Raw genomic sequence first — 18289 nt, 5'->3', positions numbered from 1 at the left:
GCCCTACTTTTACAATAATGGTATCAGTAGTGTAACGTAATTAAAGTAATTCCCACCGTCACATTTGTCAATCGTTTAATAAGAGAAAGCAGCATTAACTGGACATGTGGTGAAATAATCCTGCATCTATTACACATAATCAATGACAATAGCTTCAGTAAATTTTTATGAATTTAATTAAGCAGCAATCATAGCGAAAGTATGACTTTTGCTTATACAACTAGCATACCCTGTAATATGATATAACATTGCATATCAATCGGATTTCCTTAACCCTTTTAAATATCTCTTCTGTACTTACTGTAACATAGCCTTTGTTTTGATCGAGGGATCATCAGGGCGAAAGTGTTTGTACTGTTCCACCTCCTTCTCCATTGCAAGAAGCTGTTTTTGGAGTTTGTCTCTAAGGCTTGGAAGTGTTTCCCTGATATGATTTGTTAACTGTTGGTTGAGAACTCGTTGCAAATAGGGAGTACCCATACGATCTGCAACATGTCTGTAAGCCGGGTGAGCGAGGAAAAATTTGCGTTCTGCAGCCATTGCAGCTTTGATATCTTTTTTCCCGTCAATATCCTAAGAATAAAGAGAAATATCTTAATCAGTCTCTCTGGTAATATTAGCTATCAAATGCAGTATTTGAAATACAACTGGCAGTTTTCTCAACAAAAAAAATAAGGAGTTTTCTTTCTAATTAATAGAGTAAGCCTCTTGATCTCTGTTACATTTAAAGCCATTACCACAAACAAAACTTTTAAACATCATACCTTCTGTGATCGATTTACGACACCCACATAACCTCTTCGCAATGGTAACAATTTATTTTCTAGAACATCTCTGGCATCTGTACCTTCATCCATAAGATCAAGTTTTGTGATGACACCTATTGTTCTCAATCCTGTAAAGTGTACCAGTCTTAGCATTATCATGAAATTCAATACTGATGGATCTGACTAAAAATCATGTGCCTGTATAACCAAATGTGTGTCTGGGGATAAGTAAATTTCCCTTCTGAGTAGGCATGAGGTTCTAGTTATTACAGTAGGATAAAAGGTTTAATAATCCCATGGATTTTACATTCTTAACTCTCACTTGGAAGGCATGTATGTTAGGTCTTATCTAACAGATGACAACTCTGAAAACTTGACAAGTGGATAAACAATATGCGGAGGACTCTACTTCTGATTTCTAAGTGTTATTTTACATTCCCTGCATAATTACAGTAATCACACCAATTATAGTAACTTGTTCCTATTCTTTTATTCTTGTAATTCAGCATGCACTCTCCCCTGAAAATCTAAACTTCTTGGGTACTAGTATTTTCGGATTACCAAAATGAGACTGTAAACCTGATCTTCAGTTTCTCTGAGTGGGACCTAAAGTTGGAAAATGACAGAAAAATTCATAATTTCTTGGCATAGCTATGTTCCTTGTTTTGAAAGTATCTACCTACAGAGCATCATGACTAATTGCAAATATAATATACTCATTCGGGTTCAGGGACGTAAAATAATCCCAATTAAGTACAGTGCATATTTACATACAGAATAACTCTACAAACCTAAGCTTCCACTCAATAAACATACCCACATACAAACCACCAAGTCTAAGAAAAATAATTTCGTTCCAGATAAATTCCAGATGCACGAGTGTAAAACTTACAATAATGCAATCAATGTGTTCACAACCTTCCCAACAGCTTTACAACAGTAACCAATTTCATATAATATATTGATGTCTTGCACATAATACATGCCATATTTTGCTTATTACTTATATGTTTAATAAAACAAAAAAAAAAAAAAAATAATCAAAGATATGAAAAAAATAGAGAAATATATCAAAACTAAACATCCATACCTAAAAAAATCCCCCAACCTTTGAAAATATATGGCACCTAAAAGTATGTACCAATCACACCCAAAACATGTAACATTCACGAAAACAAGAACAAATAAAATAGCAAACTATTACCAGACTTTAATCCCAGTAAAAACAATTAAAAATTAAGAAAATTATATTGACAATACTGTGAGTACTGGAAGATTTTTTATAAAGAATTGTGACAAAGTCTATTTATTGAATTAAAAGTTTGTCCACAATTCACTAAAACTCAAGAACAAAACCCTAAGTGCACTGAACATGTCAATGATACACTGTACTGGTGTATGTGGTAAAAGAGAAAATATTTTAAAGAATACAGTGTATAAAATACACTTTAACGTGCATACAGGATAAAAAGCAAAATGCCATACTTAAATCTTACATAGAACATCTGCTAAGCAAACAGAGCAAATGAAATGTAGGTACTTACATTCCTATAAAAATAAAATTCATAAAAACTTGCAATTCAAAATTTCAACAATCCATTTATACTTACATTATGCTTTTTATATCTCCTATTCCTTAACAGGCTGTATATGAATATCCAGTACTCTGAAGTACTATGTACTGCTGGACAGATACCTATTATCTGAAAATATCCCTATCACTGCATTCTGCTGTACGTCAGAAAAAAATTAACAAATTTCTACCTAAAACTGCTCAAGAAAAATGCTTTCTCATAATTTACCTACAAGAATGGGATAACCTGAAATACAAAACACCAATACTAAAATACAGCTTTATATACAACCAAATCCCTTATACAGAAACTGCTTATACAGTAATGTACTATTTAAAAGATTTCTCAAGTTAAAAATGATTTTCACAGACTTTACATAAAGTACTGTACCACTGAAAATTAAGTACAATAAAATAAACCAAGAAAAAATTAGGCACACTAAACATTTAACAACAAAACCTCAAAAAATTACTGAGTTAGAAGAACATTCATGTACTGAAAAGCAGTGTTATAAAGCAGTTCTACAACATAAAAGTTACACTTCTACAGTACTTCATACACCTTTGTCTATCCTTACCGTCTGGATCTGCATCTTTAGACAATTTTAAGGCATCACTGTTGGCTAAGTCAGAATTAGCAGGTGACACAGCCAAGATAAGACAACTATCCTTGGAGATATAGGTCATTATCATATTGCGAATTTGCTGCTCTATATCTTGAGGTTGGTCACCAACAGGCACTTTGGTCAAGCCCGGCAAGTCGATAAGCGTTAAGTTCAACACTGCAAAGAGAAAACCACATGCATGTGTGTAAGAAATGGGTGTCATTTAAAAAACACTCAAAACTGGAATCCATGTTACCTGTAGACATCAGTGTCTGACCGCAGGGTTCTCTGCCGTAAAAGAAGTTAAGATGCTATAGGAAAATGAGAAAAAATAAGAAAAAAGTGGAAACAAGATCACTCAAACTTTCCATTGCAATGAAAAATCCATCTTACCATTAGGATCAACACTTAAGCAGAGCTTAAGAGCATCAGAAGTTGCCATATCAGTGTTAGCCGGAGTAACAGCCAACAAAAGGCACGAATCACGATTGATGTAAGTGAGGATCATTTCCCGTATTTGATGTTCTATATCAGGAGGCTGATCCCCAACTGGAACCTTGGTGAGGCCAGGCAGGTCTATGAGGGTCAGGTTCAGCACTGCAAGTTACATGTGTAATACCCACAAAATATTCAACCTCAACACTCCAAAGGGGTACAAAAAGAAAATGTACAAAAGTAAAATCAGAACTGCATCAAAATAAAACCCATAACTAAATACAACATTTACATATTCTTCTGGCAATGCATAAGACAAATCAGACAAAAATCGTTCCAAATTTATAAAAAATGCTGCATTTGAATATCAATAATAATGGCAGTAAGAAATGGAAAAAATTACCATAAACAAAAACCACACCATCAAGAAACTCAAAAATTCATTGTTTCCTTGTCACAGTATGTATTATCTATATAAAAGTATAAAAAAATTACAGTATCTAAGAAATTCATCAATACCTTTTCAAAACATTGCAAAGATATTAACTGCAATATCAATTAGTTTTAAAGGTTCCCCTGCTCACACTTCAATATGTGCATTCTGGCATTTTAAATGGGGCAAACAAATTTTTTTGTAAGGAAAAACTGTACTGTACTCCAAAGTCTGAAAGAAAGCTATACTCCAAAGTCTGAAAGAAAGCTATTGTTTTTTCACAATCATAAACTACAGAAAACACTGCAATATGACAATTTCAAAATGTAATTAAGCTTGAGAGTAAAATAGTTTCTAAAATCCCTGGATTGTTATTTATTTTGTTGAAATTATTTAGGAATACCTGTAAGATATTTCCTCAGCATTTTTGGGATGTCATGAACTTAGAATTTCCACTTTTAGTTTTGGAAAGTGGAAATTCTAAGTTCATGACATCCCAAAAATGCTGAGGAAATATCTTACAGGTACAGTATTCCTAAAAAATTTCAACAAATTAACTTTTAGTAAATAACAATCTAGGGTTAGTACACTAGAGGTAATTTTGCACAATACACTAGAAGTATATACCTTAAAAGGGTAAAACTGCAACACCTTTATAAAATGTAGTTGTCGTACTGCACGTGTACGACTCTTGAATCATTATGCTGTAAAAACATTGCAAAGATCATGCAACTTATAGTAAAAAGCTATAAGCTAGCATTTTTAAACTAGTTCAATAACTTTATTAAAATAATTACAAAGGCATAATCATTGCACATTTCTGGTGCTATTTTGCACAAGGTAACTAATGATGCACAAACAGCATAAGATGGGAAAAAGTTATTATGGCACTTAATATCTCACTGACATCAGGAATGACCTTTAACCAATTCAAGGAAAATTTCTGAAGTCAGTCTTTCAGTATCTTCACTCAGATGGCACTATAGGCTTGATGTAAAATTACATTTGTTTACTGTATAAGGGACCCAAAATTTGGTGTGTAGAGTGGTATCCAGTAAGAAATATAATATCTACACAGCAAAATAATAATGTCACTATGCAAAATAGTCATTTCAACTGCAGTGAGTTTGTCTTTTATGTTTGCCTTCAAGAGGAATGCTGTGGATACTTCAGAAGGTGAGCTCTCTCATGCTTCTAAACATGGAAGGAAACATCAGAGCAACACACATTCTTGTCAACGACAGTTCTTCAACAGAAAAATACAAGGACAAATCAAATCGACTCTGAACGTGGTATCAAGAACCTACAATGGCAAGAAATAATGGCGACAACTAAGATGTAGCAATGCTGTTCTCTAATGGCTATGTGCATCAACATTACCATCACTATGAAGCTGACTTTAAAAAGATAATCAGAAACTTTACCCACACATCCCATGATATCACGATCAATCTCAACATCTTAATGATAATAACCAGACAGCTGATCATCTTATGAATAACCAAGGTCCTTACTCCTGTAGAGTTCAGAGAAGAAATGTTAAATACCATTTTAAAATCCAAAATAGACAATGTCTCTCTTTAAACATTGATATGATTAACCACCACCCATCTCTCTAAGATTCATTCTTGCCATCTACAGGAAGAAACAATAAACAGCTGAGGGAAAAACACCAAATCAGCTCGGACAGCCCTAAATAATTAAGATCAGTCAAGCCTTGGATGCTATGCCCAACTACAGCTCTCAGAGGTCCTGTATATACAGAAATTACAACTGACATTCAACACTAATAAGGAAATCCACACCCTTCCCTCCATCACCTACAAACGTTGCCTATTCCCCAGTGTAATATCTGAGAACAGGACTCTTAATTGTTTCTCCAAATCATATTGATGAACAGAGATGATCACTCCTTCCAATCCAAAAAAAGCCAACACACCAATAGCATCTCGGGAGTTGCCTGCAGCAAAGAAATGGTTTACTGGGACAACAATAAATACTCTTACACTATAATCCCATCAGCAGCTTGTAACAAAAGTAGTGTATCAATCCTTTGATAACTATTTTAAGCTGAGGACAGACAGAGGTACAATCTATTAGAAACATTAAGAAAAAACATATGAGCTTTTACACTAGTGGTTCTTAATCCCCAGAGCAGCAACCCAAGTTGGGTAACAATACCATTTCAATGGGTTCCCAAGGGTTATAACTTTATGGGCTTATTATTTCCCAATACTCTTATTATAATTATTATTAGAGAAAATACTGTATTAAGATTACATAATTCATTAATATCTAAACAGAACATTTAATTGATGTCAGAAATCTTCCCAACACAGACACTTGCCTTTTAAATTTAATGGCCGTTGAATGGCAGGATTTTCTGCCCTCACAGTCACAAAGACAAAGTACAGAAACTGCCTGCAACCAGACGATAACCTAAGATGCAGTCTATCATCAAAATCACCCAGATTTGAGGAGTTGGTCAAAACAATCCAGTACGAAGGTTCTCATTGATCGTAATAGTAGCCTACTACATGTGAAGTAGGCTTGCATGAATAATTTTGCTTCTCTTCCTCCACAGTGGTAAATCATAGCTTAATTATACATTTAATTCTATATCATGAAACAAAAACATTTTGGGTTTTCTTTATGCTTGTTGATGTATTGTTTCTTTCTCATGGATCATTGTTATGCAGATGTGCTATCTGCATTAATAAAAATCTCTTCCATGTAACTTTTGTTTCAATAGCATGTTTTCATAAGCATAATTACATAAAAAATTTTTCGTAAGCATAATTATATAAAAAAACAGATTTTGATGTAGGCAAAATCCATTTTTGGTAGTCACTGTTGAGTCCCCAAGTAGTTAACTTCCATGGTCTACCAGAGCTCTATGGTGACCAAACTAATATAAAAAAATCATCTTCTAGTTGGTCTTTTTGGCCAGGTATTGTGTTGTAATGATTAACATTATAACACGTGATGGGGTATATAATAGACTCAAAGATAAGAGGGGGCACTTTCTCTTATCTTCAGCAAAGCTGAACCAAGTTTTTCCAACACCAAAGAACCTGCAAGAAAGAGAAGTGACTACTGCATATGCACGTCCACCCTATTGTTTACAACTGGGCTGTTGAAGACCAAAGAGCCATTACTTTCTGTTGGTCTATAGCAAACATTTACGTTGTAACCAGCGCTCCGAAAAAAATAGGCTTATCTCCGATTTCATTATCGAGGATCCTGGAAACATCAAAAATAGCAAGATAAGTGCTTAATAGTAAGTTCCAGTTAAAGGTTTTAGTTTTAAACTTTTGGAATTGATAAGTTGTGTGTGAAAGTCGGAACCTGGCTTATTGATTGCTAGTTTTGTAAAGTGAAAATTGTTTAAAATTCTACCTAAATGTCTTAACTAAAGAAATGTTCCACAACTTAATATAGAAAATCCTTTCAGATTATATAATGTCTACAATAATCTAGGCAGTAAGTGAGAATAATTTAGACTGGATTAAAAATGGATGTTGTCTGTAGCCTATGTCCCAAGATTAAGTATCCTTAAGTGGCTAGCTTAGACCAAGGACCCTAGGATCAGATAATAATAATATCTGGGCAAAATAAATCAATAGCCTAACAATAAGGCTACATATTACAATTTTTTTCCTTTCATGTAAGCCTGTGCACTTAAGCATGATCTAAATGATCTAAAAAATCCAGGATTAGGCATTACCTTATATTAAGTAAAGTGATAACTTTTTACAAAACATCCCATTTTTGGCCTAAATTGTTAGGCCTAGACCATGTAACCTAGGACTAAATGAAATAGTAATCTGTGCTGGATGAGATGGTAACCTAGCCTTAACGCTACAAACTAAGGTAACTGTGCTTTATGTAACCCATACCCGTAAGCGTGAATTAAATAATCCGGATTAGGCAGTAGCCTAGATTAGAGTAAGTTATAGCCTGGCTATAACGTTACACATTAGTGAGTTGCTGTTTTATATAGTAGACCAAATAGCCTAGGACTGGATATAAACCACAACCTGGGTTGGTTACATATTAGTAAGTTTCTGTTTTTATATAGCCTATACATTTAAGAGTGAGCTATAATAATCTGGATTAGGCAATACCCTATACTATAATAATCTGGATTAGGCAATACCCTATACTAAGCTAAGAAAGAACAAATAAGCCTAGGATTATATAAAGACAGTATCCTAGCCTCAATAAAACAGCCTAGTTTTTTATGACTCTGTAGCATATCTGTAAGGCTACATACTAGTAGGGTCTTATGTACCCTATATCCTTAAAGGTGATATAAACCTAAAACAGGCAGTAGCCTAACCCGATTAAGTAGGAACCCCTTTTTAAGGAATATCCTATTAGCCTAAAACAGCGATGGCCGAATATCAGATAACAGGGTAGTCTTGGCGAAATAAAACAGAAAACCAGATTATAGTAGGATTACTTATTTTCTGTATAGTTTATATCCTTAAGTTTTAAGTAAACCTAAAATAGGCAGTAGCCTAGAATAGGTTAGGCTAGAACCTTCTAAGAAATCCTCTATTCTTAGCTTAACATACATTATACTGGAAGCATTAACTTAAGCTACATAAAACAGTAACTTGGGTTAGTTAAATTAGCTCATAGCAGTTAGTCCGAATGGCATGACAATTAGAATTAAAAATTTCACATAGCCATTGCAAAAGGACTAACAATGTACAAGTAATACAGCCATATACAGGTATGAAAACTAACCTAAACCTTAGCGGGTTTAAGTTAACAGATATTTAATTAAATGTATTACAACTACATGCTTGTAATCAAGTTAACCTGTAATATGGAGACTAAATGAGGAACTACAGAAGTGTCCCTCATTTAAAACCAATTAATACTAACTAGCTTCTAATAACTTGTGTTATATCACTACAGGGCTGCCATTGGGCAGGATCCTAAGTTCAAGTGTTCCATAGCAAATTGCTCGGTTCACTTTCTGCCAGTGGCTATGGCCAATACCACCTGCTATGAGCATAGTCCTTGTGTATGTGTGTTAGTGAATACATTCCCAATCACTGTGAATAAACAAATGTTTATGTGTAAATTTCTGGGATTATAAAAGAAGACGAAATTAGACAGTAGAATGATTGTGAACTGCCCCCTATTTAGTGAAGCAAATAAAAGTTGCTGAAAATAGCAAAACAATTTCGAGTTCAAGAGGGAAAAGTACGAGAGTGTTGATATCAGCAAGGACTAAGACATGAACTAGATCCAAATAACAGTTCCTAAAGTGTTTCAAAATCTCCTGATGACAGAATAAGGGAATATGTAAGCCAGAGCAGGTTAATTACAAAAGCCAGTGGGACCGCACAAATTGTGGAGTACAAGTGTCTGGGGGTCCTTGCACTTTTTGAAAATTCAAAATGTGTGCGCTATGAGGCCCGAGGTGAAAACAATAAAAACACTCTACACCGAATTATAAAATATGGTTAAAATAAATAAAATATGTTCAAGAAATGTTGAAGTGATTTAATCTGAGAAAATTATAGTACACAGACTGGTTAAAACATAATACATCATAAATATCTTAAGAGGAAAAGCGAGGCAAAATGGCATTACTGTGAGAATATGACACTTCAGAAAAAAATCACATTATATGCAGTATTGTAAAGAGATAATGTTGAGATATGAGCTCTTGCTCGCTGAAGATGTTGAGCTTTATCAGTTTTTAACAAAAGGGTTTGACATTCAATTTGACGCTTGAAAGGACAAATGTAGTACTGTCTAATCAGAAGGAAAGGAAGAGAGAATTTGCATTAAAAAAATAGCAAAAACAAAGATATTAACTGCCAGGCTGATTAGAATAAACGTATACAACAACAATATACCATAAACCTACTTCATTACAGAAAAAGGGTACCTCATTGTTAAACTACCAATAACCCTCATCCTTTGCAGATAAAATTACACAAACTTCCTGGTTCAATTCTAGTTAACATAAATAAAATTGGTCTTCTTATAAAACCACCATTACAATCTATCAACAGTTTTCACATACTGTATTGTCTTGAAAGTGATTCATCAACAATCTGCAATTTAACTTCAGTACTAAATATGACTTCTGCCCAAACCAGAAAGTAAAAACAACTAAAGTAACAAAAATGCACCTACTAACTGATGCTTTTTGTTGTAAGGCATATGAAAAATACACCCAGTCATAACCGGGAAATACAGAAATACGGCAATGAACACACTAGTTTTCTTCTTTCTTCTTTCTCTCCTCTGGCACAGATTTTGTGCATGACGTTTGTGATAAGCCTATTTCAATATCCGTTCACACTATGATTTGGAAACGAGCAAATCCATTTTTTGTTGTTGTTGTGGCGAGACCAAACACACAAACAGCGACCGGTAGACTCAAAAAAACTATTTAACCCACTGACTCCAATAAAAACACTAGGATGTGACAAACAGCATTACAGCAACTGTAGACAATACTTCCGAAACTTACACACAACCATTGGACAACAATTTAGCTAAATTTACATGTGGCCAATACTACGTGTTCAATTGTTTCCTGGCAACCTGTGCCCCAATCTATCGAAGAAATTCAAAATTGCTGCCACCATTACGCGAGCAAACGCGCATGTTAAGGTACTGTACAAGCATGCCAAGTTTTCCTTGAATACTTTCGAAGAGAAGGCGAATGTGTACCATGCGATAAGAACAACTTCCAAGCCAAGGCATTTGAGGATTGCGAATGAGGGGATAAGAAAAGCGGTACAATCTCAACCTTCTTGAATCTGGGATACCGGGAAGACTCGGAAACACTATTGATCTCTACAAAGGCGTAAAGGTCACAAGAGCTTTGACCACCACCTCCACAAGAGTGCGGTGTAGGTGTATACAGTGAATCAATCTCTCTCTCTCTCTCTCTCTCTCTCTCTCATACAATGAGGACGTTCGTTCTCCTTTTAAGACTGTCCGCAACATGTAAGAGAGAGAGAGAGAGAGAGAGAGAGGGGGGGGGGAGTGCGATGAGATATGAAGGATAAGAAATATATGCTATTCCTTAACGATGCTATAATAAAAGAAAAATAAACTAAACAAGATTCGACTAAACCGTGGCCAACTTATGAGAATAAAGGCTCAATTCCTTTGGCAATGTCACTACTTGTCCCACCAGCTTTTAGTCCAAACTCTTCTTTTCTCCATCCTATTACGCTTCATACAGAAAGTGTCCACAATAAAATGCAACTGGCCAGCCAAGGCCAGCGACGCCCAGCGCAAAGCCACTTGTGAATGAACCACGGAGAAAGAACAACCCATTAGTGAAAAACACACAGACACACACGCTCATGCTCAGATGCACACACATTGCGCCCAGTGGCTGTCTAAACCTTCCTTTCCGAATCAGCAAATAACCAGGCAGTCCTCAAACCAACCTCTGAGAGCCCCCACTCATGCAGCTCAAACGTTATCACTACAACAAACGCCAGTAAAACCAACCATCCAATGTCTCAAGTATGTAAATTATTCTATACTGCGAAAACCGTATTCTACCCAAACCGGCAAAAATGGAACACTTCATCCAAGAATTCGAGGTTTAGAAAATCACAGTGCAAAATAAAAAGAATAAGAACAAATCATTCTTCTGATAAATAACGGCGTTAAGGTGTGTGTGTGTGTGTGTGTGTGTGTGTGTGTGTGTGTGTGTGTGTGTGTGTGTGTGTCCTTGGTTTAAAGTTTAAACTGTCGTTCCCAGGGGGAGGCCAGCCTCTAATGTTACGGCTATTTTAGAAGGTATGGGTGACTAGCCGGTACAATATTAAATGTGTATCCATGTTTACCAGTTTTCCGTGAAAGAACTACAGTCAACGGATAGTGAACTCCCCGTTTACATATGAGACAAAGGAAAAACAGTCATACTGACGAAAATAATCTAAGAGATCCAGAATATATCATTATGTTTAGGCCGATAAACCCGAATAAAAAAAGAATTTTCTCAAAAGGTCATCAAAAGGTTCCAAGAATCCCTTGATAATAAATTCATAGTCAGCATCTAACAGTTTAATCTGATTATTTGCATCTGATAAATGCTTAAGAGATGAACATGCTAGTTTTAAAAGGCAGAATCTACAACTTACTTATATTATGCGGCAGTGTACGATTTTACAGCGTCCACAAACCAATATTATGGCATTCCTGTTATACTGTAGATGCTGCGTTAATTGAAATTATACATGAACGAAGCAGAGACAAAATTCATGTTGATGGGGTCTTAATTAAATTTACAGTAAAAAAAGGGGTGCTAAAAGGTAATGTTACTTCACCTTTGCTGCTTGACCTCACTGATTTTAAATTGAGCTCAGTGCAGGAAGAGAGATTTAAGACTGCAGTAATCATAGACACTTGCCAAACCTAGATTAATCTCTCAACTGCTTATTGGTACAACTTCTGTAGAGTTGGAATTTAGTGAGACTTAAAAAAAGGCGAATCAAACAGAGAGCAAGCAGAATAGGATTTGGAACTCAAGCAGAAAGAAATTAAATTCGAAAGTAAAATTATACGCCCAGTACGATATGTATGACAATGAAACTACATAAAGATTGTCAAACCTGAAAATTAAGCTTCAAGAGGAATTACGATTCAGATGGTAGGATAGAGTGGACAATACTGTCGGGGAAATTAGGCTATGGGGATGGAAAAGGGTTGGGCATGTCCTTCACACAACCCCAGGAAGAATAGCACATTCTAGTGTCAGCTGGGTCCCTGTGGGCGTCAGATGAGTTGGATGACTCAGACCTACTTGGATCAGAATGATGAGAAGAGGAGCTGGAGATGGGTGGAGATTCGCAGAAGATAAAGCACAGGAAAGACATGAGTGAAGGAGTTTCATAAAGGCCTTTTGTGTCACGCGGCGTTAGAGACAATGATGAAACAAGTCCAGAATCTCAAATTTAACAAATAGCAGAATCCTAATATGTAACTATCCGTGCGCGAAGTCTCGAGTTAAAACCAGATCAGAGCATGCATATGAAAAAGACATCTGTTACGACGCCTCAAAAGATTTTTCGTTAGTATAAAATCAAGACGAATAGAGTTGCACACTTAGCAGCACATACCCTAACAATGCAGGTACACATATGAAAATATATTTATATACCAAAACGAACGATACTCCTTATCCGTCTCGGAAGCTGCCACAAATTTCACACACACACAACAACGACATGCATGTACGCATTTGTAAGGCTTCCGGATTGAGTGACGGATACTTACTTCATCTTCTTGACAAAAGACCCGACGAACGCGCACCAAAACAACACGACTAACTTTGGACCGAAAACCAAATAGGGTATTCATTCAAATTCACACCATGTCATTCCCACATATTCCGCGAGACCCACTGAATGTACAGACATGAACGTTCCGCCGTTTAGGGATTCAATGGAAAAAATGCAACCTCACTACATTATGAGTAGCAAATCAGCAAATGTGTCCGCAAATACAAAGGTCATCCTTTCCCACAAAGATCTGCATTAGTTCAACTGCAATAATCATCAGAACCTTCGCCACGCACTACACACATTTTAATCATCAACTATATATCATAAGTACAGATAAAATTATACAAGTTGAAAACTCATCGACCTTCAAGTACCACAGAAGATTTATTCAAAACTAATCAGTAAACCTTTATCTAAAATTCCCTCGAAAATCTCTGGTGAGTATGCGTGTGCATTCCCCTATGTGGGCTTGACAATTCAATCCCTATCTCTATTAAACCAAATAGCCGTAGCTCCTCTTTCACATCTATGGTATCAGGGTATAATACCAGGAAGTAACGGCGACACCTATACCGGATCTGTTACCTGAAACGACCAAACAGGACCGGCGAGGAATGTCTCTGTCTGTGCCCCTCGACCAGAAGGACAAGACCTCTGAAACGCCTGTTGATGCAATTCCTAATGCATTAATGACCCGTTAAGAATAACCGGTATAAATTATATATACTACGGAATGTATAACAGATTTCTCTCGATCATAAAAGACCTCATTAATCCTGATTTTATCAAGTCATGTCTGTCATACCGCTTTCTATTAGTAGGTGTTATGAGTACTGGCGAAGAACGATACCAAATGAACCGAAAACAAAAGGGCGTAGGTTCGCTCACTCGGTTCCTCACTCTATCACCCGGAATGTGCCCCTTACTTTTTCACCTGGATTACATCATAGTGCCTGCCACAACCCATCCACAGTACACAACTACACCAGTCTTCTCTCTCATTTCTTCTTCACCACTATAGCCCTTTGTTGGTCGACTCCGTAGAGCTTCAGACTGTCATTCGATGGGCCGGAGTTCAATTCCCGCGGCCGGCTGATGAAGAGTTAGAGGAATTTATTTCTGGTGATAGAAATTAATTTCTCGCTATAATTGGTTCGGATTCCACAATAAGCTGTAGGTCCCGTTGCTAAGTAACCAAATGGTTCTTAGCCACGTAAAATAAGTCTAATCCTTCGGGCCAGCCCTAGGAGAGCTGTTAATCAGCTCAGTGGTCTGGTAAAACTAAGGTACACTTAATTTTTTTTTCTTCACCACTATGACATGTATTAGCCCTTCTTTGCTCACTTTAACTCTGAAGCTTCTCTCAAAGAATTCCATTCGTGACATCTCAATTTAACATTCAGTTTAGAATACATAAAATTATATACGTCTCACTAAGCTTAGTAGAAATACACCAGATCCATTTATCAAATAAGTTTATTTATATATATATATATATATATATATATATATATATATATATATATATATATATATATATATATATATACACTATATATGACCAACCTGGCACTGCCCAGGAAAACTCTGAATGACAACAGATAAACTCTCTCTCGCTCTCCTCCCAACACCCCCTCTACTCACTCTCTCTCTCACTTCCTCTCCCTCTCACTCACTCTCTTACTTTCCTGTTAAGATAGTTGCATCAGTTACATTGAACAGCATTTTTGACATTTTATATTTCACCCCCTCTCACCCGATATCAGGGCTGAACTTGGACTTGAAGGGCATCGGAGCATCACTATTCATCTCAGCGACCTTGAAAACTATGGCTAAGACACTAATATTTGTCATTTTCGTCTTTTTTACATGTCAACCCCCTTCCAAACACCCCATCCTTTCAGGGGCTGAACTTGGACTCAAAGGTCATCAGGAGTGTCACTATTCACCTCAGCGACCTCGAAAGCTATGGATTAGACACTAATATCTGTCTTTTTCGGTTATTTTTACGTCACCCCCTTCCCACTCCTCACCCCACTCCCTATTGGGGCTGAAATTGGACTCAAGGGCATCGAGAGTGTCACTATTCATCTCAGTGACCTCGAAAACTATGGATTAGACACTAATATCTGTCAACTTGGACTCAAGGGCATTGAGAGTGTCACTATTCATCTCAGTGACCTCGAAAACTATGGATTAGACTAATATCTGTCATTTTTGGTTATTTTTCCATGTCACCCCTTTCCCACACCCACCCCTTAGGTGCCTGTGATGTCCACACAGAGTTCTTTTCGCAATAGTAAGTCATAAGTATACCAAGTTTAGTTGAAATTGCTCAATGCGTTTCAGAGAGTATGTGGAACATACACACACACATCCATTTTTATTTTATATGTAGAGATTGTGTGTGTGTGTGTGTGTGTGTGTATGTGTGTGTATGTATATATATATGTATATATATATATATATATATATATATATATATATATATATATATATATTAGAGAGAGAGAGCACTAAAACTAAATGCAAAAAGTGTATGTATATATATATATATATATATATATATATATATATATATATATATATATATATATATATATATATATATATTATATATATATATTTATACCCATATAAAGACAAGGTCATATATATATATATATGTTATACTGATACCAGTCAGTTTGCAACTGTCTCACTTTGCAATTGTCCTCACTGGGATTAAATTGGTGGGCCATTATCACCCTCAACTGCTTCACTTCTGTTACCTCTTGACGCGGTTATTGAAGCCACAAAGTTTACCCCCATCCACCCACACAAATTCATCGTACCCGTCCCCTTCCCCCTTCACTCCTTGCCTCTCTCACACATCGCACAATGGGCGTTTCCTTCCCGTAATAAGCAAGTCTGCTCACTTAGGAGAAGGCTTCTCCAAAGACATTCTGACAATTTATGTTTAAATTAAACCTTTCATTTACATTAAATAATCAACATCCATTAGCTGTTTATCTTCAACGACAGATTATTTCTTAATGTAAATGTTGGTATACACGAATGATTAAATACCTATTCTTTCTGCCGAGCAACATACTGGGAAATCATTTTCAAAACATCTACTTAGTCGCAATTGTACCTCAACCCTATTTCCCCTTTACAAATACAGTAGTCTTCATAATGTGCTTCCAAACTTTCCAACATGGACTGCCCTAACAATCCTATACAACACAAATAGGGCTGCTATTCCCTTAGCCATGACAACTTCTCGAATCCCCTTATGTTTCTTTGCCTATCGCCTTAATAGAACACCTGAGAACATGTATTCGAAATATAATCTTCATCCATAATAAAGTAGCCATTTATAAACAATCTGAGCTTTAGTGCGAGAGGACCGGCTGGAACAGGATAATCAGAAAGGGTCTCCGGTGCAGAAGCGGTGAAGAGAAAATCATAAGGAGGAAAGGAGCGAGGCAAGTCAATTTGCTTATTGCTTAGTACAATTTTCCTAATTAAATTAAATTACCCTGTGCTTAAAATACTTCCCACGTTATTTTTCGACAAAAAATGATTTCGTCTTGTAACCTAATTCTTTAAAGGACTAAGATGTATAGTACGGATACAGAAACAAAGCCGGGCAAAGGTAAATGTACTCTAAACCAACACATCAGTAGTTATGAATTGGCATTCCAAGCTAATAGGACTTGGCAATGACAAGGAGCGGCCTCATTCTATCACAAAGGAGCTAAGGGAATTGCCTTGCAAGGTCATTGTCACGACATCATCTGAATGACATTATTGTGCATAATTCTGGTTCACCTTTTCGTCTAGACCTTAATGAGTTTCGTTCCTCTTTGCTACATTAACCAAAGATGGAAGTCATCACAGGAGCGTCTCCGAGACCCCCTCCTTTATCTTACCATTTTAGCTTTACCGGAGAATGTGGGTCCTTTTTTGGCAAGTTTCCCAATTCCCATCCTCCAGGGAGAGAGAGAGAGAGAGAGAGAGAGAGAGAGAGAGAGAGAGAGAGAGAGAGAGAGAGAGAGAGAGAGAGAGAGTCCTAGCCATCATTTGCATGTCACATTTCTTGACTGGCCCAGGAATTTGCATTGCCAAAGCAGTGGTGCCTTCATATGCCTATTTTTGTCCTCCTTGGTAGGTTAGTCAATATTCATCGTTGAGACATAAGACCACGGTTATATATAGCATCGGAGAGATGAGATGACGAACACGAAATGGAAAAAAAATACTAGGAATAAATTCTTTTAAACTACCATCAGCATACGTTTTGCAGCCAGTTTATATCCTAAATATTCATACGGTACAACCATGCACAGACAGAGAGAGAGAGAGAGAGAGAGAGAGAGAGAGAGAGAGAGAGAGAGAGAGAATCTTCAGTCAATAGTGCTGTCTCATTTTTGTACGACAAAATGACAGTCTCTAGGACCACTGCCTTTGGGACCTTTGATGCTGTGAAGTCGCTAAACATTGTACAAGGAACCACTGAACTTGAAAATATTTCCTTATAGAGTAAACAGTGCAAAGATCAAAATATATTGAGATTTACCAATCAAAAATGCTATAACCATAATATACGAATACTAGACGCCCATCCCATTTACGGGTTTTCAAGCACGAGCAGTGTTGCTACACCAGTGGCGACAGCACAATTTTTTTTTTTTTTTCCGGCTGTAGCCGCAGCAGAAGCAGCAGCAATGCATTCACTCTTCCAATGCTCACCCTTCAAAAATGCAGTCAGTGCGTGGGAAGGGGGATCTCTTTCGCCAGAACTGTCACATCCGAAAGGACAAACGGAGCCGGAGGGAGGGAGGAAGGGAGGGGGAGGGGAGGGGCAGGCAGAACAGTCGGCGAATAGATGGAAAGGGGAAGAAAGGGAACCTTCGGGGTAGGGTGCGATGACAGCATTCGGGGTGGACGGATGAGAGAAAGAGAGCAGGGAGGGAATGTGGTCTTCCAGCAGGCAACACGTCCGCCAAGAATTAAAGCAGTGTTGCCTAGAGATTCGCGCTCTCCCCTGTCGATACTTCATTCTTTTCTTTTGAAATCCCTCAACATAAATAATCTTCTAGTTGGTATTTGTATGGGAATAGTCAATTCTGCCAAGAAAGTGCAAAAATATAAGACAAATATAAAGGTTCCACCATAAATTACAATGTTTCTTAATATGTACAGTA

At 36.7% G+C, this 18289-nt stretch overlaps 1 protein-coding gene across 18 annotated transcripts in view; it reads right to left on the bottom strand.

The window, feature by feature from the left end:
- shi (dynamin-1 shibire) overlaps positions 1 to 18289 on the bottom strand; it is a 367093-nt gene that overhangs the window by 248485 nt on the left and 100319 nt on the right. For all 18 annotated transcript variants that reach the window (XM_067110075.1, XM_067110066.1, XM_067110067.1 and 15 more), the window contains exons 4-6: positions 2919 to 3122; positions 765 to 895; positions 302 to 573 (exon numbers count right to left, since the gene is read on the bottom strand). In XM_067110075.1, coding sequence (XP_066966176.1) covers positions 302 to 573; positions 765 to 895; positions 2919 to 3122 — 607 coding nt within the window. The remainder of the gene's footprint in view (positions 1 to 301; positions 574 to 764; positions 896 to 2918; positions 3123 to 18289) is intronic.

Source organism: Macrobrachium rosenbergii, chromosome 10, assembly GCF_040412425.1.
Source record: "Macrobrachium rosenbergii isolate ZJJX-2024 chromosome 10, ASM4041242v1, whole genome shotgun sequence".
In the NCBI taxonomy this organism is placed as follows: domain Eukaryota; kingdom Metazoa; phylum Arthropoda; class Malacostraca; order Decapoda; family Palaemonidae; genus Macrobrachium; species Macrobrachium rosenbergii.
The sequence above is the reverse complement of the archived record's forward strand: the minus strand, read 5'-3'. Positions and strand labels throughout refer to the sequence as shown.